At 38.0% G+C, this 27,441-nt stretch overlaps 1 protein-coding gene across 1 annotated transcript in view; it reads right to left on the minus strand.

Moving 5' to 3' along the window:
* Nucleotides 1-558: 558 nt before the first annotated feature.
* The window catches only part of ZNF217 (zinc finger protein 217), a 28,835-nt gene continuing 1,952 nt past the window's right edge, over nt 559-27,441 (minus strand). The window contains exons 2-6 of the mRNA XM_086622962.1: nt 12,719-14,505; nt 10,356-10,481; nt 7,867-9,459; nt 3,958-4,086; nt 559-2,654 (exon numbers count right to left, since the gene is read on the minus strand). Of these exons, the coding sequence (XP_086479088.1) occupies nt 3,977-4,086; nt 7,867-9,459; nt 10,356-10,481; nt 12,719-14,117 (3,228 nt within the window). The 5' untranslated portion in view covers nt 14,118-14,505 and the 3' untranslated portion in view covers nt 559-2,654; nt 3,958-3,976. The remainder of the gene's footprint in view (nt 2,655-3,957; nt 4,087-7,866; nt 9,460-10,355; nt 10,482-12,718; nt 14,506-27,441) is intronic.

The following is a 27,441-nucleotide window of genomic DNA, read 5'->3' on the forward strand; positions in this document are numbered from 1 at the left end:
TTCTCTCAAGGATGAGTTGCCTTTGACAAGTCTAACTCTTCCAAGTTCATAGTCTAGTTTTGAGGTATGGCCAGCGGTGTTGGTGAGGTCTGACACCTCGGTCAAGGTCCAAGAACAAATCAGACCTAGAAATTTTTCAGAACCTGTTTAACCCCATACAAATTCTGAGCCTCACCAAAAAGAAAACCCAAAACAAAACACCAAAAAAACAACCCCATGCTCTCCTCAATTTCTTATTACCAGAAAGAATGCATACAGTAACTCAACTTCCTTCCTTGAAGGAAAATAACTGGGGGGAGGGGGGGGGGAAGATTTCTTCATTATTTTAAGAGTTTTCCTCTTATGTCTCACAGATGGATTTTCTGGGAAGTGACTCAGTATTTTCATATAAGTGAGTGAACAGGGCGTGAATTTGGTTTTGGTTATTGCCAGGTTCTCCTTCTCCTCCTCCCCCTGCAGTGCAAGTAAGACAAAAGTTCAAGTGAATACAAAATTTCAGGCAACTCATTTCAGGCTCTAAAAGCAAGACACAGAAACCAGTTTTGCAAAACACCATGTCTATATTTACATCCATATGTAATAATATACTCAACTAAAGTGAAATACATCATAAATTAAATGAGTAATGTGTGCCTACTGCTTGACGACTTCTGGTTTCAACAATTAAAATAAAACAAAATGGAATGAAATAAATACATAAACAACAAAAAAAAAAATCAACAATTTGTACCTCTATATATGCACTGTTATTCCCAAAGAAACATACAAAACCAGTAGTATCCCAATAGTTAATACTGATGGGCAAAGTGTATTCTGAAGTACAGGGCTATGCTGCCGTGAAATAGAGTCTTCATGTCCATTTTTCCATTCCAACCCCAAGATACCTACCAAAAAAAGCCTTGAGGGAAACTGTACCAGCATAAAGGAGATTAAAAACAAGTCTTAGGTCTATTTGCTGAAATATCTTAAAAACCAGCCCTGTACATTTTAATCACAGAACCCCGTAAGGTACACAGATGACAGTTACAGCATGCATTCTATAAGACTCATTGAAAGATCACACAAAAAAATAGATTAACCATTTTCCAAGTGAATTCATCTTCAAAAAATAGGCTATAAAAGTGCAAAACTAGGAAAACAAAAAATCTAGATTATGTACATATGGCTCAGCTTATGAACAGGAAAAAAGGTAAATAGTGTACAATTTCCTGATACACAGCACTTCATTACATCGCCAGTTTACAGAGACGTTAAAAATAGGTCCCATATACAGGAACTAAGACATACAACTGGAACATCTCAAGTTGCATAAGGAAAAAACAAGAGTTTCTAGGTTTCGCTATTTTACATTTGCCGTATGAGGGAAGAGAGCAAAACGAACAGTGCAAAATTTTTCATTTTTTGTTTTACTAAAATATATGGAAGTCAAAGCCAGGTACAGAAGAAATTAACTGTTAACTACAGGCTTTATGAGAAACTACTCGGAATGCAAGTCCCAATAAGCAACAGTTCTGCTTTACTGGCTGGTAACTGGCCATCTTCCCTTTACAAAAATTAAACTGCATGTGCATTAGAAAAAACTCTTGTTGTCTTCACAAAAAAATAAAAGGAGACAGTCTCCTACTAACAGGTTATTTCTCACTTATTTTAAACACCCAGTAGATGCTAAAACTTGACATCAAGAAGCTTTCAAGCACAGTCAAGCAGGCTACACCATAGCCACATCCCTTTTGAAGTCTGTAGATCCCATTTCATATTGCAAGTCTGTTTGTTCGTGACTTTACAGTTTGGACAAAGGTGCAAAGTAGTTTTCCTCTAAATGAAACTCTGTATTGAGTTTAGTACAAAACTAAACGTTTGAAACATTTAGATTAGTATCGTTTCTCATGCAAGTCCCAGGTATTCTCTGCCGTAAAAGTTTGTATGTTGGTAGAGATGTTTAAGAGGCTTCTCTGAAGAACAGCAACCAATGTCAAGAGAAGAATCCAACCGTATTTCAGGAATGCCATACTGAAATCCAAATGTCAAGTATTGCCTCATCTTTGCACTTAAAAATGTGTTGGAAACAACCTCAGGAAACAGATCCCTCCAACACATTATGGTCCTAACATATACAAGGCAAATCAGCATAATGTCAGCACCGTTGCTTTGATATTCACAACATGTATAAACTGGACAGTTTCAGACAGTTTATTTGGAAGTTGTTTTAAAAAAACTAACATAGTTCAACAGAAAAAACAGATGAGAAACTTTCACTTTTATGAATAAGGAGCATGAAGCCAACAGGATTTCAACTTCGGTATTTACAGTTTACCTGAGGTGCAATGTTTATATATTTTTTCAAAGAGAAACTCTTCAGCAGCGCTCCAGTATGTAAAAATATAATTCCTATGTAATATTTGGTCAATTAATTCTAATGAAAAATACTCAAAAGTCAATGTCAAGATATACATTCTCCACACACCTTCATAACTCAATTGTTCAGACTACTTCTTATGGCTATTTGGTACAAAACGTCAACAGAACCAGTATTATAAAACTGTAGTGTTTCTATACACAGTACAATCACAGCTTAGTTCAGTAGCTTTCACTATTTTTCTCAAGGGATGAACTGCAGGTATAACTCCATGGAACATGCACTTGTGTCTTTAGACCTAGGGAAAAAAAAAGAAAAAAGAAAAGGTTTTGTAGTATACAACTATAAAATAGTACAACACTTTTTTTTGTTGTGAGGAGTATCTTTAAAATATATAAAGTGAATTTCTTCCACGCACTTGCATAAGTGTATGTAGAAACTGATATTGCCATATAAGGTCCGTGTCTTCTATTTGCCAAATAAAAGCTGGCAATCAAGTCTACTTTTGAAGATACTCAAGCCCCAAGTAAAAATACAGACAGGAAATTGAGTTAGCTTGAAAAAACAGAACTAGACAAAAATATGCTCAGTAGGGGGACAATAAAAGCAGTAAGATTAGAAGAATATCAAGAAATAAAGCAAAGTATTTTAAAAGCTGTCTGTCAACTAGATGTGAGATAGCTCTGCTCCCCTAGATACGTGAAATCTTTCCATAAAATACTGCATGCTGGTCCAGGTACTATAGCATTCAAGACTGTCTCCTTACATTTGAATAAGGAAGATTATCTGTAGCTCTGGGTTTGAAAAAAGCATGCAGACGTATTTATTTATCGTCTTACGGAGTAGTTATCTCCTTAGCAGCTAAGAATGTTGCAAACACAATGGGACTGTTAAGTTCTGAGATACAGCTACAGAACTGAAGAGATGAAGCACAGGAATTCAGAACACCAGGCTAATTCTTTTCACTTGACCTGTTTTTCCCCGAGAGGCTACACCCATCCCTCAGTCAAACAATGGAAAAACTATTTGGAACAACCCCTCCAGTACACAAAGATAAACTGTCAAGGAGGTATCAAGAAGCCCTTACTTCCCTATGAAATAATCCACCAAAGAGAATCTTGTTGTTGGAGGCAAACCTCGCAACCTTCAGAAGTTGTAAAATGAGTAATGTCTACGTTTTCAGGAAGGACTAACCAACATAACCTCTCACAGGATTCAAGAGCTGTCATAACAGGCACTTCCTCTCATTTCTAGTTCTCCACACTGTTTCCCCACTACCATGTACTGACTTAAGGGGAAAGCCCTTTTGTTGAATACTTCCCACTAGTATTTTAATTAATTAATATATTTACCTATTGTTAGCCCTTCCATTTCTTTTAAAAAGGAGCATCTCTGTACTTTTTATGCAAGCCACTAACACTATTCAAAATACCTAATGCTGCTACACCAACATCTGGTTCACTTTGCAAGAGAGGAGGAGTTTGTACAGTCGCTCTGGTTCAGACTTTCATAACCTCTCAAACATGCAATGCAGCAACCTTTGATATTACAAGTACATAATGAAACATTTAAGTAACAATTAGTCCAAAAGGTTTGTTTACCGTTTCTTGAAGTAAATGATCAGTTCTTCTTCTCACTTGGCCGAAAGTGTGCACTAGCGATGAAGCTTTCATAACTTCGCTTTTGTAGCACACTGCTAGATAAGTGTTGGTATGACACTGATTTCTTTCCTGACAAAAAAAAAAAATTAGAGGAGTTAGAATTATTTCCTCCTAATCTAATTGGTCAGACATTCAATGTGAGCAGGTCTATGTTAGTACCCAGAACCCCACAGATGCTACCACAAATCATGTCACAAGCAAGGCCCGAGACAAGACATCCCAGGTCCTATTAAAAGATTATATGAAATTCCATGTTCAGAATAAACACAAGAGCAATGACAAATATTAATTTAAAAACCTTGTTCTAAGCTGTGTACACATGACGTTCCTCTCTCCAGATTTTGCTAATTTTCTTTGGAAGAGAGAAATATCTTTGCTTAACTCATGATACAGCAGGCTTGGTTTTAAGAAGGTTTAACTGCTGCAGTACATTCTCTAGCATGATGCCTATGTATTCAGTTTCTGTGTTTTAAAATTGAATTTTTGAATATATTTGAGAGGAAAAACAGGTATACTACCTTACTGCCATCAGAGATTATATGGTAATTGTGACACTTTAAAGAGTGTTAATATACATTTACTTGAATACCTTTGTTATGTAATTTTCAGTCTAGTATACAGGTAATTTCATGTTTATCTGAGACCATTAATTCAGATTTATAGATGTGAAATCAATGCCTGTTCCATATTAAGTCTTATTAGCTTAAGCAAGCAGTCAAAAACACTTCATAAAATTAAGGAAAAAAGTCAAGAATCATTACTCCCACAGGATACAAACAGCCCAACTGCCATCCGTATTCCATGAAAGCTTTAAATGCAGCATTGAAAAAACCTAGCAAGCTTTAATTAAATTAAAATGGCAAAGCCAAATTAATATTTCAACAGAATCTACGAAGCCATTGGAGTGTGTCATGAGCAATTGTCTTTAATTTGCAGCCTCTGCCAGATCAATCAGCCAACAGGTTATCCTTGATAGCACGTTGCCATTGCGAAGGCAACTAATTTGAAAATAACACAAACTGAGTGGTTTCAGAATGTTTCTGTCTCTTCAGGGCAACACAGAATGGCAGAGCTTACAAGCAGTAAGGGAAGGCATCATGCTTTAATCAAGTTTGCCAAGTGGAACATATTCTCCTGACAACTTGATCCAGCATTTAACATGCTACTAACATGTTCATAGGACCTAAATAACGTTGCCACAAGGCACACGGGCCCTTAAAAAAGGTTTTAACATCATGTTTTATAATATCACCAGAGTTCAATAAAAAGACTAAAAACCTGCAGGTCTACACCTGCAGTATTTTGCATATCTTGCAAAATACATTTCTGAGGGGTTGCAACTCAGACAAACAGTTGTACTTCAGCTTTTTAACAAAAAAAAAAGTTTACAGAAACTTTCATCTTCACTGTCTCTACCCACATTAAAACTCTAATACTGAGAAGTTGGCCTGTCTGCTACCTTCCACCTTCTCAAACAACCATCAAGGTTCGGGCTGGGTATGTCTGAGCAGAATAGCTGGAAAACTAGGAAATTAGCCTTAAAAGCCTCCGTTTTATTGCCCAGGGCTGTTACTGAAGTTGCTAAGAAAACCCACAGAGAGGGGTCTTGTTTCAAAGTCTTTAATGTAGGTAACAGCCACCAGAAGTTGCTTTTCTTGCCCCAAGACAGCACTGTGTAACCAACAATGGAATATTTATTTCCATGACAACAATACCATCAAATTAGTTGCAGCCATAGTTTTGAGAGCTCTAAATAACAAGAAACAGTAGAAAGTTCTTGTCTACAGGCTACTGTCTCCAGGCTCCTACCACAGAGGAAGAAAAGCCTACCACAGATTTTTCTGGCAGACAGGTGGAGCTTTCAAAAGAAGAACCAGGTGGATTCCAATGAAGTCATTGTTTAAAAATAGTATTGCATCAACTGCTACTTCAACAGGCTAACCTCACTAAGACTCCTGGCAAAATAAGAGAAATTCCCTAACCCCACTGTACAGTAATGCTGGAAAGGAGCAAGACACTGCCCACCATCTAGTCACTGGGGTACAGACTCATTTACTCTTGTGTAGCTGGTTGAAGCTGCAAGGCTTTTTTTCACTTACCCCTTCCTGTTTTCATGAAAATAAATAAGGTTTTATACAACATTGAGAGCACTCTCTCAAAATCCTGAATGTTCTACCTGTTCAACGGATAGCAATGTCATGAAGCACAAGTCCGCAGCTGGTGCAAATTAACATAGTTTAGGCCTTAAGGACAGCCATGTCCTCAACCAAACATTGAGATCACATATTAAGCTCTTAGCTGCTACCAACCATTAGTTGAAAACAAAAACAACAAAAAAAACACACACAAAAAAGTTTTGCAAAGTGCAGTAAATTCCAGAACTGCATGAATTACTTCTGTTCTCAGAAAAAACCCTGCGTGTGTATTTCATTCTCTCAGATCACAAGGAATCAAAAGATGGCAGCATTTGTCCTTCTGCCCGTCCCTCTGCATTCTGTGCATAACCTAGTGCCTATTTTGCATTCCTCATAGCAATTCATGGTCCAGTTCATGGTACACAGACAACCTTCTTCATGCAACTAGGAATTAACTCCATTTCACAACCACTTCAGCTGTGATGCTCGCTTTTCCTTTATCCACTCTCTACTCAGACTCAAATCAGAACTTCAACACTTTGCCTTCATTCTTCCAAAATCCACTAGGCAAGCCTGAATACTTATGAAGCCCACAGCCTTCAAACAAGCAAAGAAAAACTAGAACAGAGTTAGTGAAGACATTTTATGCCACATAACTAAATGCAGATTTAGTATTTTGCAGTTCGCTCTGACCCAAGGTAACACACCCTTGCTTGGGATGAACCCAGACTACTTCTGAACAATCTTTCTTCCTTCAGAGAATAGAATCATTCACAGAGTTTAAGAACTGAGCAGAGACTTTAAGACTACACAGCACACACACTATTCATTTTTATAATAGGATCATGATTTCAAAATTCGAAGTCCTATATTTGTAGCTAAGTCCATACTGACCTCAGCTCAAAGTCATAAATACCATCTTATACAAATAGACAACTGATTAAATATCACCTAGCACCTTTTAATCTTGGCCTCCTGCTAAGTTTTGAAAATGTTGACTAGGAATAAAACACAAAAGCATGTGTTTTATGAAAGTACCAAAGTCTTCACAAATATATCACAAAACATTTATCTCTGCTAGGCCCAGAATTTTCCACAAAGCATTACTACTTAGTGCAATGAGACACCATAATTAGAACAGCAGAAATATGTTGTCTGATTTAACAAAGTATTCCGTTCCCACTAAAAACTAAACATTATAAAAACTCATTGAAGAACAGAGGTAGAAGATGTAAATCATGGTTTTATGATTTGTAACACATCCTTTTCTGCAACTGAAGGGAACAACTGCACATGACAGCTTTTTTTTTTGTAAGAGGTTTTACTAATATTCCAAATGGTTCAAGACTTCTTGGATATTAAGCAGAAAGGCTCATTCCATATCCTGGATTAGTTAGCATGTCTGGAATGCTCTGATGAGCAAACAATACATGTTCGCTATCAGAGACCCATGGCGGGGGCAGGGGGGGGAGGAGGGAATTTGAGGAACTTTAAATCCCTCTTTAAAATTCAGACCTTCCACGCCTAGTTCCCCAAGCCAGGAGTTTGCTGAACTTGGATTTTAAATTTAAAAATCAAAGCATTGACTGGACTTGGTGAAATGTTAAGTACAGCTTAGTTTTCTGTGTTTCAAGGTGGGTACACACTTATTTGTATTTAATTCACCTTCCTTTGTAAGGGTGTAAGACATTTAACTTGGAAGGAGATACAGTACCTTCTACTGTAGAGCTGGTTACTTGGCCATTGCTAGATCCACAAGAACTGTAAAGTGATCCAGAGCTATATGGCTCGTAAGGCTTGAGAACAGTCAATACATTGGGAGGATCAACATCATCTGAAGTCAGAAGCCCTTGTTTGTTTGGCAAAACAGAGGATGCAGGTTTGGTGCGAGAACATTCCTGAGGTAGCAGATTTGCATATCTGTTTGCAACACGAAATCTGCTCATTTCGTATCTTCTGTAATTAGCCATTGGAGAGTCCATATGTTCAACAGCTAACAGATTAGGTTTCATTCGTTTAGAAGACGTTTCACCATAGTCTAGATTTACGTTGCTCACAGGTTTAGTACAATGATAGTCTCTTCCTCGATGAGCAGACCAGGCAGGTTCATTTAGGTGAGAGTCGAAAGCCCCATCCATATTACTGATCACTAGACCAGACTGAGGCACTGGGACATTTAGAGCTTTTACTTTAGATTCAGATCTTTTTACTTTGTCCAGTACTGGAGAGATACTCGGAATGGAGTGCATTTCTTGCTGAGGTTGTCTATAGTTATTTGCCTGAGCTCCAATATTATTTTGCTGTTTATGAAACTTGAGGTTACTCGGGGCTGTGCTGCTTGAGTCAGTCACTGAAAAGAGAGGGACTTTGTTCTGTGGAGGGTGACATTGTTTACCTTTCCCCGTTTGCAACAGTTTTTGCTGTGTAGATGGGGAAGGCTTAATTTTAATAGAATTAAAAGACACAGGAGGCACATCTTTACCAAGCAGAGCTGGAGGGCATGCAGTGCGTCTGCCCTTAGCTAGAACCTTGCTTCTACAGCCATTTTTGTTAACAGTCTCAGGATTGTATTTGTGCATCAGCCTCTGGTGCATCATTAGAACCTCTGGGTGAAGTGTTCTGTAAGTACAAAACGGACAGGTGCTGGGTGCTGGTACGTCTCCAGTTGAAACCACTGAAAGTTTTTGTGAAGTCCGAATAGATAAGTCCAAGGGCTGTTCTTGACAGCCCACCGCAGGTTTGCATTTGTAGTTTTCAGTGCACTCTCGCACATCATTCACCTTTTTTCCATCCTTTAAAGCACAAACGTACTGGACGTCATCTCCCTCTGATGCCGCAGAAGACTTTCTCTCTCTTTTATAAGGAACATTGGGCTGAGCTTCCTTCGTTTCCTTCTCAGCTTTTCGTTTTTCCGGGTAAGGAGTGGACACATTCTTGTGTATTTTATTTGAACTGTTACAAACAGAACCTTTGTTCAATTCCCTAGAATTATTTTTCGTTTTTAAAAGGACTGTGCTGCCTATTGCATTGTTCATGGGCAAAACTTGCTTTTGCTGCTTGGTAGGTGGGCAGCACTCAGCATCTTTGGCACAATCAAAAAGTCTCTTCAAATTTTTGGTTTCTTGAGCACCATCAGCAGCCAGCAAGAGCCCCGTCTCCTGACTCTGTAATGAAGCTTTGCTGTCACTTTTCACATCTGCTGCACTATCAGCTTGCTTATCCTTGTGATGCCTCTCTAAATGATACCTCAGTGAAGTTTTCTGTGCTGCTGCATACTCACAGAATTCACATTTGTACGGTTTTTCACCTGAAACACAGTTTTATCAGTAAATAAGTTTGATACGATTTGAAGTCTTGAATACCATTAAAGATAAGGGAATAACGTAGACTGCGAAACAGTAAAATAGATTTTTCTTCCCCCTTCCACATACTCGTAATTCTCAAACTCATCTAAATCATTTAAACAACTATATCTTACTGCTTTTACTAACTACAGTGACATCTTCTGGCTACGATGAAGATATTTTCCACACAGAGGCTATGTATGGAGATGGCAGCTGACAATATGTTTGGCTGAGATAAGCAAGAAGTATAGCTGTGGGTCAACTCCAACAATTTGTAGCCCTTGATCATGCCACAAGTATGCTACTCAACAACACAAATGTTACAGTTCAACTATAAATAGAGCTGTTTCAAAAGAAACAGGGACATACATTAATGGAAGTATAAAGAGTTTGCCTGGCTATGGAAAACAAAAAGTTGAACTGAAAAATAGACACAGCTTTTTCCCAGGTAGCAGCAAATGGTACACAACCAACCTAGCAGATGGGAAATAGACTATTTAAAAAACAAACAAACAAACGACCCACCCCAAAACAAAACAACAACAAAAAAAAACACACAAAAAAACAAAACCCCATCAACTTTTTGCTAGACCACTAAAAGCAGAATTAAAGTTTTTAAATATATTGTGTTCTTAACAGTACTTATGTAATTAGCCCTATTCGAAAGGATCTACACTTATATAAATAATTAACTCCTAAGAAATTTCAATTGGAAATTTTTTTTTTGCATTAGAGAAAACTTTTTTCCTAATATCAATAATTTTGAAGGCAACTTGTTTTTCCTAAGCAAAACCAAATGTTCCATCCAACTAGATTCAGCAGACTTCCTTCCCCTCCCACAAAGGTGAAGCCCATTTACCTGTATGAGTTCTGAGATGAATATTGAGGTAATAATTTGAGCGAAAATACTTTCCACAATAGCTGCATTCTCTGGAGGCTCCAAGGGTTTTAACTTTTGCTCTTTCCAAACCATCTTCATTTTTATCTTTGGGAGAAAATATAGCTATATTATGAAGAGCAAACGCAAATTTGGAGTCTCATTTAAAACTATAAGTAACTATCTTAACTGACTTTTCTAAGGAAAAGCACAGAATGATGAACTGTTGTCAACTCCTCCGGTCTAAGAGCATCTTTTGTTCTGTACTGCTGCATACTTAGCCATCAAAGAGCAAAGGAGTTAAAAAGGTTTCTATCCATGTCAAGTAACACCTGCGGTTAGTGACTGTAACGAAGAAGCCCCAGAGAACAAACAAGACACAAAACTAGGTCTCAAAGTAGTAAAAAAAAAATCTTTACCAAACTACAAGAACTTGATGGAGAATGGCCCATCTGAAAAATTCATACAGGTTATAAACTGTACTCTTTTATTCAAGGGAGTGCCTGAATTACTAAGTGTGAGTATGATGATTCAGACTGTAAACCTGCTTTGCGCACCGTGGCAAAACACATGAGGGTGCTTTGGGGAAGGAAGGCAGGGAGGAAGATGGATTTTCTTAATAATTGTAATAACTATATTATTATTTCTGAGCTCATCAACCGAGTGTCATGCCTGTATAACAACATCCTTAGGTTTAACGAGCAACCTTCTTTCACTAGAAGCATTAACGCTTAAGCTTTGACAAATATCAGAGCAGGAAAGTGACAGGGGTTGCTATTCTGCGAAACACGTATTCAAGCAACAAAGTCAGAGACTGAAAACTGGTTCCACTCAAGTGTAAGCAGCAGTAGTTACCACTGGAGGGCGGCAAGTACAGCATAATTGCTAACAAGAGAGGGGAGAAGGCTTACACACAATACACTGTTCAAATCAACGCGATTTCTTTGGCAACTTGAATTGAACAAACATCAAGATAACTTCTGCAAAATATCCAAGTCAAATCTGACTAGAAAGCTACAGTGGGAAGAGAAGGAAGGAGATGTTGTGCTTGATGAAGATGCTCGATACATAATAGGGAGCTTAAAACGGTTCCCTAAAGTTCCTACATGTTGGAAAGCTTTTACACTGGAAACGCCAAGTATGGCTAAACGGCGGCTCAGACAAGCCATAGCTGTTTGAAACAAACAGATAATGTCTCAATAAGCATGACTCAGCATCACAAAGAAAGCTGTTGGCGTTTAGGATAAGACACTGAGAAACAAAACAAGCAAGTTAACATTAGGTAATAATTCCATTCCTTTGTTACTGGAGGCAAAATAAAGGGCTGCACATTACCAGAAATGGAAAAGTCAGTCATGTGTGCCAGGACATTCTGTACGTTGTGTCTTTTCTGGAGATTATGCAAGTGTCTGTTCTTTAAATGCAGACTCAAAACATGTCACACACACGAGTGCTACATTAGCTAGAAGACTTTTTGCTATTGCTTTTTTTCCTCCAGACATGCCATCTTTTTCAATTAAGGCATCATTCAGTATCACTTGTTTTTCTAAGACACCCCAAGATGCAGAATTAATCCTGTGTAACATACAGATTGAGCCCATCTACTCTGTCAAAGAGAACTGTTAGCAACCCTTCAAGGAGGAGAAGTTAAATATATAACTCTCTCCCATACATGATGTCCACATATTAATTAATAGCCTGCATGCATGTCCTTATGCAACTAATTTAAAGTTTCTGGTTCTGACATTTAGGCTTTCAAGTTACGTGCCATTCAAAAGAAACATACAACCTGTAGTTCGATAGCAAAAGTTTGGAATTATTCTTTACTTCTCTGGATCTTAAAAACTCCTGGTATTGAACACTGGACACTTTCTGCCCTTTCTTATAAGATGCAAAAAAAAAGGTGAAACTGCAATGATTTCTTCAGAAATACTCTTTGTAAAAACATGTGCTAGACAAGAAGGGATATGCAACACTCAAATGCATCCAGTAACACCAAGAATCTTGCTATTGAAGGAGGGACGTGGTAGAGAGGAAGCGGTAAGGAACCAGCGACTTTTCCCTTGACTGCTAGTTACTAAAAGCAATTCAATGATTTCAGTAGCCCTAATTATAACTGCAAGAAGGTCCAACACAACTTCAAAGACCTCAAAACGGTGGTGTCAGAGCCTTTCTTTCCCTCTCACTTTTCGTTTTCCCCCCTTCTCCCACCATAACGTTTCATATCTCCAGCCCAGTTTTGAAAATAACTGAGAAAGCCAAGGTGCATTCTTTGGCTCTAACGAGTTCCTACAGTACACTACAGTAACAGCTATTTCAAACAATGTGCTCAAAATGCTACTCACCTAAATTAAGTGTTTCCGGAAGCCCATCTTCTGATCCATCTTCAGAGCCTCCTTCTATCCGTTCTCCTGCTCCATTTTCATCCAGACTCGCAACTATATCACCACAGCACATCCTCGAAGCAGCTGAAGTCTCTCCATCAGTCCGTCTGTCTCTTTTGTGTACTCTGGAATGAAGGACTAGCTGGTGGTAAGTTCTGAAGGCTTTACCACACTCTGAACAGTGCGTTGGTTTCTCTTTGTTCTGGGACAATTTAGAATCCATCTCCATAGAAGGCACTTCACCATCGGGATGTTTCAATTTGTTTTGGGATAAGTTACCATTCCTCGTGTAACTGCTGGTTTTATTTACTTTTGACTTCCCTGTAGTTTCAGCCTGGCTGCCTTTATTTGCATTCCAGATTTCACCGAATTCTTCTCTTTCAGAACACGAATCATCATTGTCTGTAGTTATTTCTTGCCCTGGTTCTTTAACTTGGCCACCGCCAACTGCAACTTTACCTTTGGTAGCCAGCTGCCACGCTTGATACGTGTTGAAAGGATCTAGTTCAGCTATCCATTTCGCAGGTTTTTGTGACTTGTCATTTTCTGGAGCCGAGCTGGGTCTTAAGTTCAAGAGTCGAAGAAACGCCTCTTTCTGAGATGCTTCTTCTGCATTAGGTTCACCAGTCACTTGGGGGCTTTCATTATGGGGTACTGATTCTTTGGTGTGCACTTTACTGTGCTCAATTAGAGTCTCTTTATTGTGAAATAGGAAACCACAAACCATACAAATTTTGTAAGGTGACGTTACATTTTCAGTTACATGCTCCTGCACCACCTCATTTATTGTTACAGGGCTTTCAGAAGATTGCTGGTGCTTGTTTTTAGAACCAGGCTTTCCAGTATGTGTTCTCATGTGATTTTTGAGGAACCACGGCTCTTTAAATCTTCTTCCACACACATTACACCAATAGGTGAAGGAATCTTTATGTTTTTTCATGTGTCCCTCAACATCAAAAGCCTCACCAAATGTTTGTCCACAAACTTCACAACTAAGTTCTTCACTGTCCTTTTCATTGTTTCCTGAAGGCAAATTTGTTCTTACTTGACATTTATCTAGAGGACTAAGATACTCTGCTTCAACACGCAGGACAGCTGGTTCACAAAGAGTGGGCCTATGCTGAGTTAAAACATGCTTACCAAGTTCTTCAGGATGTTTAAAAGTCTCGTCACAAAACATGCAGTCCAGAGGTATGCATCCCTCAGCTTGCATGAGAAACTTTTCTTGCAAGCTTTTGTAAGAAATTGTGTTTGTTCCTTTTATTGTCATCGAGGCATCATTATTCTCCATCTGTGCACCAACGGTACTGGCTATTCCATCCGGTCCATCCATGTATGCCAAGAGAGGCTGAGTTGGCATGTTTCCTACGTTCTCTTGCCTGTTGCGTGTTTTAATGTAAGGTTTCAGTTCTTTGGGGATGGCTCACTCATCACAATAAGGACACTTGTAAAGTTCTCCAACATGTGCTTACAAGTCTGCTAAGCTAAAAGACCTCTGCCAGGAAAAAGATTTTTTCCACAAGCAAAATATTATTTCTTTTTCATTCATATCTGTTCACACATCACTGAAAGTGTATCCATTGGTTATCTCAGTGACAGAATGAGGTTTCTTCAAACTATTTCTTCTGATTTTTCAAGTCTGTAGAAACAGTCGGTTGCACTTAGGGTTTTTGTACAAACATTTCAAATAGTTGCATTGGGCAAAATACACTCAAGGACAAGTTCAGTGCCACAAAGAACTCCAGCACCTGGAAAAGAGAAAAAATAGTCAGACTTTTCAAAAAAAAAAAAAGATGGTATTGTCTCCCAATTAATGAAAACATTATAGGGCTAGAGAACTATTGAATGCTCTTGAACACAGAAGGCATACTTTCAATAAACAGTCAATGAGGGACAGCTAGAAGACACTCTGGTCACTTTTCTACCAACCGCAGCTGAAACAGTATGGTCTTGAACATCCCTGTATTTCATTAGCTGGGCTTCTGTATTAAGATAGTTATATAAAAGCAATACTTTGCCTACTGTCTGTTCTAAACCTACTCTTATCCCGTTACATAAAGCTGCTGAAACCATATTTCAATATATAAATTACTGAATTCATAACAAGTAAATGCAGCGAGTCAAAGTAACCTTTCCTGAACCTGTGAAACCAGTGTTTAGAGGCATAGTAAAACTTGTGTTTGTCCTCTAAAGGCTATTGAGCAAAAGATTTTTTTTTTTCCTCAAGACTAGACAACTTGGAATTAGCTTTCAGAGTTCTGGTAAACAGTAAGTGTCAGCACAAATCTTTGTATTAAGTACTCAAAGCTTTTACTATCATCCACAGACTTACAATCTCTCCGACAATTTTAGGCTGGTGCAATCAGATCGTCTCAAAGTTTTAAATAAACTAATGATACTGTTTCTTGAATAGAAGTCTAGTATTTAAATCATCCAAGGGGCCAACTATTACACTTAAAGAGAAAATGTTTCTAATTTCAAGTTGCATGCAACAAAAAAATGTGTTTTATTGATTATACTCAAAAGAGAGGGTTTAAGATTCCACAAGATTAAAAAGGATTACAATATAGTGAATCATAACTCCAATTTAAATCTCTACATCTAGAAGAGATATAATGTCTGCTAGCAGCAATTAATGGCCACCACTCTTCAGACTGTCAAATTATGGCACTGTGGAGTTCAGGACTCTGCTTGATCAAATTTTTGGATAAAGGAAAGGCCTACCAAACTAATACAAGACCATACAAATTGAAGAGGAATAATTCTGAGATGAGGCACATTCCCAAACACATAAATATCTAATTAAAAGAACACATTCAAACGTTTGCAAATTATTTCATAAAAGACACTCGGTCAGGGATTCACATTACTTGAATTAATACGCCTCAAAACACAATATGCTCTACTGCTCTTACAGCAGAAGATGGCATGGGCAAAGTAGAGTTAAAATTCATTTCAACTTCCACTTCTGTCTCGCTTTTGTTTGAAAAAATGGAAACGCTTTATTTCATTTTGGCCAAAGAAAGAGTTACAATTCAAACACAACTCGGTAATAGTTCCAGCTACAGAGATTTCCCTGACAAGTAGTTGCAGCAGGTAAGGATGAGGCTGTCTATGCGGCTGAGGTTACTTTATTCTGCCTTCTCTCGTCAACAGTGCTAGTCACACAGACAAAAGTGGTCTTAAGCCATTAAATCTTAAATCGTTTCAGTAGAAATCAGCCACCAGAACTTGAACCGTTTATACAGTTCAGTGGCCCAAACACATTTGCAGATAATGCCCCTGCAAGGCCACCAGCTGGCAGAACCAGTATGTCCAACAGCCATAGGAGGTCAATGAGACAGGACCTTAAACCAACTGAAGTGAAAATGCAACTATATCTATAGACCTGAGGTTTGCTATGATGCCTTCAACTATACTGGCTACCTTTACCTACCACAGAACAGTCAAGCCCAGGCAAGATAACCACCTAGGAAAGGAAACATGACAACACATTGCTAGAAGTAACAGATCCAACATCTCAAACACTTTATTCACTCACTGCACCACAGCCTTGCCCTGAGAACACTCTTTGGTTTTAATTTGAAAAGATAGCAGCTCCTTTTCCACCATCATGCAGACAACAAGATCCTGGAGCCTAATAAAGATGGATAAATAAAACCACCAGAATGCCAATACAGAATAAAATTTTTGTTGCCAGTTGCTCGTCTTCCATTTTTTTCCTGTACCTCCAGAGCCTCATCGTCCAGCCCTCTAATCTAAATTTGATCATTTAGATCTAGACAATGATCAAATCTGACACCAAAAAGCTTCTACCTTTTTTTAAACCCAAGTTATTTCAGCACTGGGCCAAAGACTCATCATATGCTAAGTTAAACATGAATGGAAGGATCTTGGGAGGTAGGGTGGAGAGCGTAAAAGGTGACAAGCCACTGGCTGACAGGTTGATAGCAAGAAAGCGTGGATTTTGTGCAGTCAAAACCACTCTTTTCTAACTACATCCTTTATCCCCATTTTCAGTTTTATCACTGCCGTGATTAACACTTCCTCTCTGCATAATGATTCAAAAATCTTTTGTAACAGGCAGGTTCAGTCTATGGTGCGACACCTCTCAGCTGCTTCTGTTGCTGCCTTTGCTTTTGTCTTTCCACCTTCCCCTCTCAGTTTTGACTTTCTGGCTCTCACTCACCCCCTAACAGGCAGGTGAAGAAGCTATAACAAAAGTTTGAAGCTGAAGCATTCAAAAAGCTTTCCCTTTTGTAAAACATAAGGAAAAACATATCAAAGGGTGCTGGTTAGCATGTTTTACTTCATGTTTCAACTTGCCATTTTGTTCTATTTCTACTGTAGTTTTAAGAGGTATTTTTTACACAACAGGATAACATGCTGTGGCAAAGCTCATGTACATAAATGGTGACTATCTGCCTGAATATAATTTATTTGCAAACCAAAAACGAACAGCAACTTTGAAAGACTCCTGAATACCAATAATTAATATCTATGCAAGATAAAAAATTGAACAAACTTATGAGTTTAATGCATTTATGTTCAGAGGCACAGGTAAGCAGTCTGCAGTAACAGGTATAAGAAGCATCCTACAAAAAGGCCAGAGGCATTTCTGGGGTATGAAGTCAGAGCCAAATGCCAGAGTGCCTGAAGTCCCACGTCCTGAATTGCTGAGATTCATCATCAATTATTTCCTTGCTAGTGTCTACAAATACAGAAAAAGCCGATTATGCTTTATTACGCTCCCCACTTTGTGGCATTACAACACACACACAACAGAGCAACAAGAATTAAGTCACTGTAGGGAGAAAACAGATGAAACCCAGAAACCCACAGTCACCCACCTTCCACAGCATTCTGGGATGAGACAAGGGTAGAAGAGACACCCTCGTAACAGGGACTACCACACACAGTTCTACTCAAACCTAGCCTAGGATAATACAAATATTTTGTAAACACCATACGCTTCCAGATTTATTAGAATTTAAAGGACAGGCATAGATCAAATCTAGGAAAGGCCCTAGGTTGGTCACTGAGGCGTGAAAAATCTACCTCAGTCAGTAACATTTTTTCTGGTAAACCCTTTGAAAATAGGCCTGTTTTAATCTCATCTCATTTAAATGTATCAAAGCAGACACTGCTCAGCTGTCTAAAAACTGTCCTCACAACCGCACATATAAATGCAGAGCATATAACTTTAACATAGGGATCACGAGAGGAGTTTGGATCCAAATTTTATTGGGTATCAATAGGCTTGAACTAGCCCTTTGGAGACTTCTTCCATGGCTCTTCAAAGCACTTTACACACTTTCACCAAGCCATATTAGCTGCTGAATGCTTTTCGAGCTTTCACTGTTTTTAATAGGAGGCTCTGAACACTTTTGAAGAATTGGCCACAGCTTATCCTCTAGGCAGCATTGCAAAGCAGAGCAAGATATTCCTGTTTTAGGAATCTGAAATGCCTATTTGCAGTTCAGACAGCTATTGTTCTTGGATACTCCATCACATACAGGAGATAGGAAATCGCAGGTACAGTTTCCGAAGAAAACTGCAGATACAACTAGCCGGAATTATGTTTAAACTGGGAAGAAAAAGATAATACTACAAGAGTCAGGTGGTGAGCTACAAAGCCCTGGTCTTATTTTTGCATCTGGTGATCACGCACACTTCACTCTGATTAGATATCCAGCGTTTACAAGTAGGCAGGATTTTATGCTCTCACTGTTTAGACAAGCTAACACATGCTAAAACTACAAACCAAATATCTACACTAGGATTTTATCCATTATTAAAAAAAACTTTCTTCCTAGTGAAGATAATATTATGCCTTGGATTTGAGGACAAAAAACGCTGATTAATTACATTCCTGTTATTCAAAACCCTGTAGGCCGCAGCAAAACTATCAAGAGTTGCCTTAATTCTGTAACTACTGCTTCCTTGGGAAAGTGGACAACCTGCAGTTTTGATGAGCACTGTAAGTATTTGTGGCTGAAGGTCTGTATATTAGCTCAACAAAAAAATACAGTACCTGGGGTTTCTTCTGTTGTCTTTCACTTTCAGAAGACAAAAGAACAGACACTGCACACCAGTATCAGTGACTTTGAGTAAAGGAACAGAACAAAACAGGAAATCCTTCCCTCCAACAGCTGAAAAGAGATAAATTTGCTACAGATTAACTCAAGGTTGAAAATAATTACTATCTCTTTTCGTAATAAAGTGAGTCAAGAAATCTTGACTTCTGACTTCCCTATCGTTTGAAAATGTCAATGTGCATCCTACACCAGAGCCCAGGGCCCACACGTCCCAGTGGTTGCTGTAACTGCCTCAGGGTGAATGAGGAGGTCAGGAGGAACCTGCCTTGCTCAGCACACCTTGGCATTTCCTAGAGTGGTCTGTCCAGAAGCGGCAAACTCTTCTCAACTGCAAGATGCCATCTATTGTACTTTATCCTTCCAACAGCCCAGAGCCTGAGCATTTAGCAAACTTTAGTTCACAACTGAGTCTTATTTGGCTATATGGCCTTTAGTCAAATATTTCAACAGGTTTGCAGCAATACCCATTATATTTACAAACACCACAAAATATATACAAATAAAGACTGAACTGGACAGATGAGAACATCTTGTTTTCATTGCACTTGCCACACAATCTAAGAACCACACCAAAAAGCTGCTGCATATAAATGGATTATTAAAACAGAGAAAATTTTAATTAAGTGTCTGTAGAGAAGCTTGATTTATTTTTACTAAATTACACAACCAAAGACGACATATTACAGTCTCAAAGATTTCTTTGGGAAATGACCTATCAGTAGTAATTTTATTGCATTTCTACTTCCTGCATTTCAAAATTTCCATGAACGTGTAATAAAAATTCTAGACACACCTTCCAGAGAATAGCAAAGTCTAACCATTGAATTTCCCATTTTAAACACTACAGAGCATGGGGAATAAAGGTTGCATAGCTAGTATCAGGAACAACAACTATAGCTTGCTAATTCTGTGCTAGCAAAACTATTGTTAAACTGTAAAAAGCAAGCTGGAACAATTACAGAAGTTAACCTAGTTGCTGCAACACTTTCTTAAAAACAGAAGTGAGAAAACTAGAAGAGTTTAGACTAATTACATGATACTTAGTTACCTTTCTGTATCCTAGAAGATACCTACTCAGACATAACTACCTCAACAAACTGTTAGCAGATCCTTAAACTCAAGGCCAGTAGCAAAGCTATCACTGTTTAACAGATACCCAGAGTTTCTTTCACTGTCCTAGTGAGGCTACACAAATTTTTAAGTCCTACATAATCCAATACCAGCAAAGAATGAGAAACCTGCACTCAAAAACCCACCAGAGCACCAGCTGCCACATATTAACTATCTTAATTAGTAATTACTGTGTCTATTTGACTTGAGAAACTTTCATATAACTCTCAATTCCACTTAAAAAAACAAAAAAACACAACAGTTTTCCTTGTGTTTCAAGAAGTTTCAGAATATTAAGAGTAATTTTACAACAATTTTACGTGAAACATTCTTTTCTCTTGGTATGTTTGTACCTCAAAGCAGGTTGCTGCTCTTCGGCATTGCTCATGAAATAGATTTTATACTGCTGATTGCTTATTTGAAACCACAAGTTAAACAAACACCTTTCTTTACTTTGATCTAAAAGTTTTGCTTTTTCAGAATAGTTGTTCCAGTTCTATCTAATGAACATAAATAAAATCAACCAGTTATCATCACGTTTTCCTCATTGAGACCACAAATAAAAACTACCTTATGGATATTATCTATTTTGTCTGGGCACATCTATATTCAGGTATAAAACTGATCATAGGCAGAGTAGCTCATGCATAAATAAATGCAACTTAAAATTCTCAAATAAAAGCAGAGACTTAACTTAGCTTATTTAGAGCATCTTTTTTTTTTTTCCCCCATACGTATGTATCATTGCATAAAGTTAAGCCAGTTGCACCACACCTAGCACACACACAGGATATTAAGCAGAAATAGCATCCTCAAGTGGTTCCTAGCAATATTCTAGAGCTGCAGACTCTCCAGATAGTACCTGTAGTGTCCAAGGTTGTGTGTGTGTAGTGTTTGCAGAGCCCACCAGTGACAATGGCTCCATTGTACGAGCAATACTGGTGTGCTGTGGCCTTCATAGGCTCCTATGTTGAGTCAGAAAGCGGAGCACAGTGTCATTGTGAGGTTCTAATTCACCAGTTGCTCCAAAACATTAGTCAAATTTCCAAACATCCACAGCATGAAATTTCAAGTTTGTCTCTACAGGTATTAGGGTTTTTATGGCAACCAAATAACTTCCTTTCTCCATTTAAGAAGAAGCACACACGTATCACACCTCACACAATAAGGTGTTTTCCTGTATTAGACAGAAACGTCTTTGCTACTCCAGTTTGAGGGAAGGACAGGCCCTAAATCTAGAGAAGACAACACTATTTGCTGCACAGACTGTGACCTTATTTCTTCTGAAAGAGTACAACTGCCCCCATCTGCCTATGACTTAAGTTAAAACACTGGAAAGCTATAAAAGTCAGCACAGATGAAACATTGTTTTGCAGAATAGCAGAAGAGTCAGCTTTTCTTCATGAAGCCAATAACTTACTCTTCAATACTGTGCGTTCTACTGCTTTCTGGGGAAGGGAGGAGCTACTCCCTTCTATCTTTTAACAGTAAATAATTTTAACACAACTTTCCAGTGTATTTCTTCACTAATGGAGGAGCATGTGAGTACACCTAACATTGTTTCTCATCCACATGTTTTTATACCAAGTGTTCAAGTACAAAAATATTTTTAAATAAAGTTTGTTAACAGTTCAGTCTGATAAAGAACTAACATGAGTACTTTTAAAGGAAATGGAGATTCAGGGGGAGGAAGGGGAGGAAGAGAGTTGTTTGTTTCAGTTGCAGGAAAGATCAAAACGAAAATGTTCAGGTTGAAAAGAGAACATAAAAGATGACCCCAAATTGGAATTTCCACTCCCTAAGTCTGTAAACTTAAGTCCCCTTGTTAGTCTTCATCCTTCAGGCTTGCAATTTTCAAAGTTATCCTAAAGTTAAACTCTTAGAGGGGTTTTCATGGCTTATCTTTTTATCCTAAGAGAGGCTACTCTGTTTTCCTCAGTCACAGTCCCTTCTAACAACACTCCAGAGCTTCCCAATGCAATGATACTACGACAATCCATAAAAACAGAAGTGAAGAAACAGAGACATATACAGAGAATGCAATGTTATTATCCAGGCATTTCTCCACAAACACAAAGATTTTGTATTGAAAGCTCTTTTGTAGTGAGATAAGACAGACACACATGCAAGTCATTTCTCCCTGAAGTCTAGCAAACAGGATTTTAATCACCAGTGGAAAATAACTAGTAGTTAATAATGAACAATATTAGGAAAACTCCCTCCCCCCATTTCAGACATCTATACTAATAGAAACAAAGGATATCCTTTCTCTAAAAAACCTTTTCCTGTGGAGTCCCTTTTTCTTTAAGGCTATATGTCTAACAGTGTTTTGGCAGAGGATGGATGAGCTGAATGTGTCTCCTCAGTGAACTGAATGCCTCTTCTATCAAAAGATGTAATTATTCCTTTTAAAGCAGAGAACATATAAGCTTGCATCATTTTGCACATGTTTTTCCTCCACTGAGCAAGAGCAAATATAAAAGAGACTAGTTCTTGGCATTAAAGGAGGAAGTGCTACAAATAAGTATTGACTTTTAAAGTTCAGAAGCACTGCTCTAACAGTCAGATTTTTTCCCCTTTTTTCTCTCTGATTAGGAGAGAATTTCTCAGGAGCCACAAGACCAAAGTGTACTTTAGACAATATGAAGTGTCCAATACCTGTGGTAGAAAGGCTGAAAGACACAAGAGCAAATCCTATTTTCAATAAGTCTGGCACACATTTCACCCCTGCTATAAGATGATGCAACTTCATTAAATCAAGAAGTTACAAGCACTTAAACTGGCAATGACCCCTTACCTTACAAAACAGTTTATTGTTCTCCCCACAGAAGGTAAAGACTCCTGGTGGAGTGAGTGATACATTTTTATTGTTGAGTCAATCTCACCTTACATAGACTGCCTTATATGTTTAGTCTTGGTTTTCATTTGAAAGAAGATTTTTCAGAGGTCTTAAAAGCAAATTTGACATTTTTACTTCTTGGCAGAAGGATGTTAGGTCTCTCCAGCAGCCACAACTACAAAGAAGTGGTAAATTCAGAGTTTACCAAATTAGACTTAATTCCTTATTACTCAAGAGCCAGGAGTTCCTCTGCAGCAAGTTGCATCCCTTTGGGCACCATAGGTGAAATAACAGGAAAAGAGATTCTTTTACTATTCCTGAATTTGAGAGTAGACACTTCCAAAGAGTTCACTTTGTTAATAAGGTCATTAATCTTCTCTAGTGCTCTCACCTGATTTCAACTCTGAATCTAACTCTTAACCAACATAGCTCACGCTCCTGTACCTTGGAACAACAAGCAGTAACTTCTTATCCCTCCCCTCTGCAGAGCAGAGACTTTGAAGCTGTCACTTTCAAACATATCCACAATTATGTATTTGCAAAAATCAGTCTTGAAAGATGGAGAAAGGTACACAGTTCGAGGGAAAGACATTTACTTCTACTTAAGTCATCCCCTGGACTAGCATCTGAAGATACTAAAATAGAAAAATGCTAGAAAGAGACACTTCAAATAGGTGCCTCCTTTCTTGCATGCAGGTGAGCGATCTTCCAGAGACCAACAGAGGCTGATGGAGGCTAAACCTTTCAATTGCCTAGCTTTACCTTATATCATACCAGAGGACTGAAGGGATGTATGTGATGATATAGTGCAACATACTGAGCTTCACAGTGCCACGCTGTCCTAGAAAGGAAAGTCAGCATCTGCAAGAAACTGGCCTTTCAAACAGGCAGCGGTTTCATACACAAATTTTCCTTGCATAAGGAAAAAAAAAGATTAGAAACAAACACTAAAGATAAACAGAAATTGTGGCTTCTCTGAACCACCTGTACATCCGTTTTCCTTACAACACACTTTGGATTACATCTAATTTGCTTCTTCCTACCTGTGTACCAAAAGAAAGGGAGGCTGACATAACCCCAAGGATTCCACTCAATCAGTTCTCCACTATCTTGGTACAGCGTAAGCACAATACAAGGGCTTTTAATTTCCCTTATGTAGTTTATGTCAGAGGTAAACTGCACTCACTTTATTACACTGAAAAATGCAAGCGTACCCATTGCACACAAACAAACTCAGACTTTGATACTTTTAGTTACATAAAATCTTCAGCACATAGAAAATCACTATCCAGTCAATTATTCACTTACACTTGGATGGGTTTCTGCACGAATCTTTAAGTCACGCTGATCTACATAGATTTTCCTGCATATTCTAACCACATTTCCTCTTGTATTTTCTTTTGAAATTCTCAAGACAGTCTGATAACCAATTCCATCTTCTGCAATGAACTCGAAGTCATATTTCCAAACAAGTATGTCACCTATATTTTTGATTTGTAACTCATTTTTTCCCCAGCACGAACATTGGTTTACTTTGAAATTTAAAGTCTGTTCTTATCATACCACTTAACTTGCTGCTCCCCTTAAAAAAAAAAATAAAATTAAGGAGGAAGAATCAAAAGAACTAGATTTATGATAAGCTATAAACTATGCTCTGACCAGAGTCACGTGATTATAACAGTAGAAGTTTTAATTTTTTTTTTCCCCACTGACATACACCCAGGTTTGGCATAAACAAGCTTTCCTCAGCAACAAAACAAGATTATTTTGGAATTTCACTGAAAACTGTTGGTTTATAAAAGCAAATAGTTTTTGAGAGTAGCTTTCTGTTTGGAGGTGCACAAAAACCTAAGTAAGTTTAGGTTGGGAAAGTGTTTTTGGGGTTTTTTTTAATCCTAAAATGCAACACATTGAGAATCTTACACAGCTTGGTCATATCCTTTTCCTTACTTTTGTATTCAGCTGCAAATCTCTTGAGGTATGAGTCACATCTCTCTAAAAGCATGCATACAGTAGTCAGCAGAATCCCCTGATCGTAGTTATGCACCAGAAAGAAAAACTTTTTTGTTACTAAAGTCACCTTAAAAAAATGGGGTCAAGGGTCATCAGAAATCACCCAAAACCCATTAAAAGCAAACAGCAGTCTGAAATGAATGTAGTTATGAGATGTGGAAAGAGTATCTGATTGGAACGCTAGTGTTCTAAATCAAGAGTCTCAAAAATAAGAGGGCTGAGCTGGCAAATGGCAGCCCTGCCGCAACCGAAATGCACTGTCTCGCTATATTTAAAGACAATACCTCAACCGTTAAGTATCAGAACATTTTAAGTGAGATAAATAAGCATAAGACAGAGGCAAATATCCTTGGTTATTTAATCATCCTGAAAGCAGTGTGGAAGTGTGAGGGTGAGTTCAAAGGTCAAACTCTTCTTTCAGCTTCTCGCAAAGAAAAGAAAGCTCAGCCCGCTCTACCTTGGGGAAGGGGGGGCTGTTCTTTCCATATGCCAGAGGTAGTTACAGCATTTCACAACACGGGAAAGAGGGTGCGCGTTTACATATACAGTGTATGGAACCTTTTACTAGGACAATGAATTCCGAATCAAGGTCCAGGTTGGAAAGAGCTGGGACAACAAAAAGTCCCAAAGAACAAAGGGAAGTTAAAATTCACTTAACGTTTCCCCAGAGCGTCTTAATTAGAAACTCTCAGATTTTTCTAACTAAAAGTTTATTGTAATCGCTATTTTGAAAGTCTAAGTGAAACACACAGCTCCCTTTTAAAATTATTTCCCCTTGATTACAGTAAGAGCTTTGTTCACATAAAATATGATATTAGTCTATCAATATAGTTCTAAATGAAAATAACAGTAGCAAGGAGAAAAAGATACATTCTGAAGATTAGAAGTGCTCAAAAAGGAATTTTTTGAGTGTGATCTAATAAAAAGGAAAACCAAAATGAAGTAACCTTTTGTGTAAGACAGTCTGATAAAAGGTGCTAAAGTTTATTATCTTCTTCCTTCTAGCCCCTACTCTAAACCTTGCTGTCCCCACCCCTACTAAAACAAAGCAAAACCAAAAACCATTATTCACTTAAAATGAAGAGGGGGAAAAAAAAAATCCTCTAATCCAAAGCCTGGAAGCCATTCTCTAAAGACTACTTAATATGAAACTTTGTTTACAAGATACAAATATAGCCTTCTTACCACATTCAAAACCAGAAAACATCCACTTATTTAAAGAAATGTTTTTTCTATTCTGATCAACAAGGACATAGGTATTCATTTTAAGTTTAAATTCGGCCCCAATAGTGTCATATGAATGTTTTAAATTCATATGTGATATGCACTGTTTAAGAATGTTTAAACAAAGGAAGTAGGCAAAGCCTCAAAATACACAGCAAAACTTAATGGCTTCAATTTTAAAATATATAGTGATTGCAGAATGACAAAATTATTCTCTTATGCTTACAACCAGTCTTCAGAAAGAATAAAGTGCAGTCAGTGTAGTCATTTGTCCCACTGGAAATTCTGTATAAAACATCTACCTAAAATAAACAAGGCTTCGCAGCAAGAATCGTCAGTTGCCATTAAGGACACACCTTAAAGTTCTTACCACACAGTAACTAAACAAGTACAAACTAGTGGTGACTGTTTGCTACTTTTGTCTGAAAAGTTAATGAGATCAATTCACTCCTCAGTATCAGATCTTCAGATAATTTTCTTTAAAAATGCAAGAGACAAACAACCCCAAAACACGAAGATCCAAGATTCGAGTGCCTGATGTTTTATCAGAACGCCTAAGGTTCTTGTAAACACCAACATAAATATTAACATTTAAACCTGACACCACGTAATACTAAAAGGTAAAATGCTTAACTGCTCAGAATACTGGTGCTCTGGTACTGGAAGGCAGCTGTTGTTCCCCTGCCTTTTCTTTTGTTGTGCTTAATCTCATGTCAAGTCATTCAACCAACTCCAAAGCGATGAAGACATAATTGAACAATCTTAACTAAAAACTGATCTACTGTTCTTAAATAGCTATATATACTGTTTAACGATTCAAAAAGGCTAACGTATGAAAAAGAATCTATAGAATTTAAATCAGCAACTCTGGTGCATGCAGAAGAGTTGCTTGGCTGTAGGCCAAGTCAATCAATAATCACTAATAACCATGTTTCTAAAGTTATTTGTTTTTCATATTCATCATCCTGAAAACTTACAAGACAAAACCTGAAAACTCATACTGCTTCAAGAACGAGCTGTGGGATATAAAATCCCAATATTTTGCACAGAATTACTATTATTGCTCATTAAAAAAATATGTTACAGAAAGAATAGTGATCACAAAGCCACGTTCCTGGTACAGATCTTAAAATATTGACTCAGTTACAGAACTAGTAAAGGGGAAGAAAAAAAAACCCTCCTCCACCCCTCCCTCTCCGCCCCCCCTCCCCCCCCCCCCCCCCCCCCGCCAAAGAATGCAGTTTATCCTACTTATTTGAAACTGTCCTTTTATATTATCCAAGGAAACGCTTAAACCTTAGTGTGGACATCACAAATTAAAGTATTAGTTGTATTCCCAGACCTACAGTTAATAAGAGCTCCTAAGAGCAATAAAACATGGCGTTAAAGCATTTGCAAGC

This window comes from Tauraco erythrolophus, chromosome 18 (assembly GCF_009769465.1).
Source record: "Tauraco erythrolophus isolate bTauEry1 chromosome 18, bTauEry1.pri, whole genome shotgun sequence".
Classification (NCBI taxonomy): Eukaryota; Metazoa; Chordata; class Aves; order Musophagiformes; family Musophagidae; genus Tauraco; species Tauraco erythrolophus.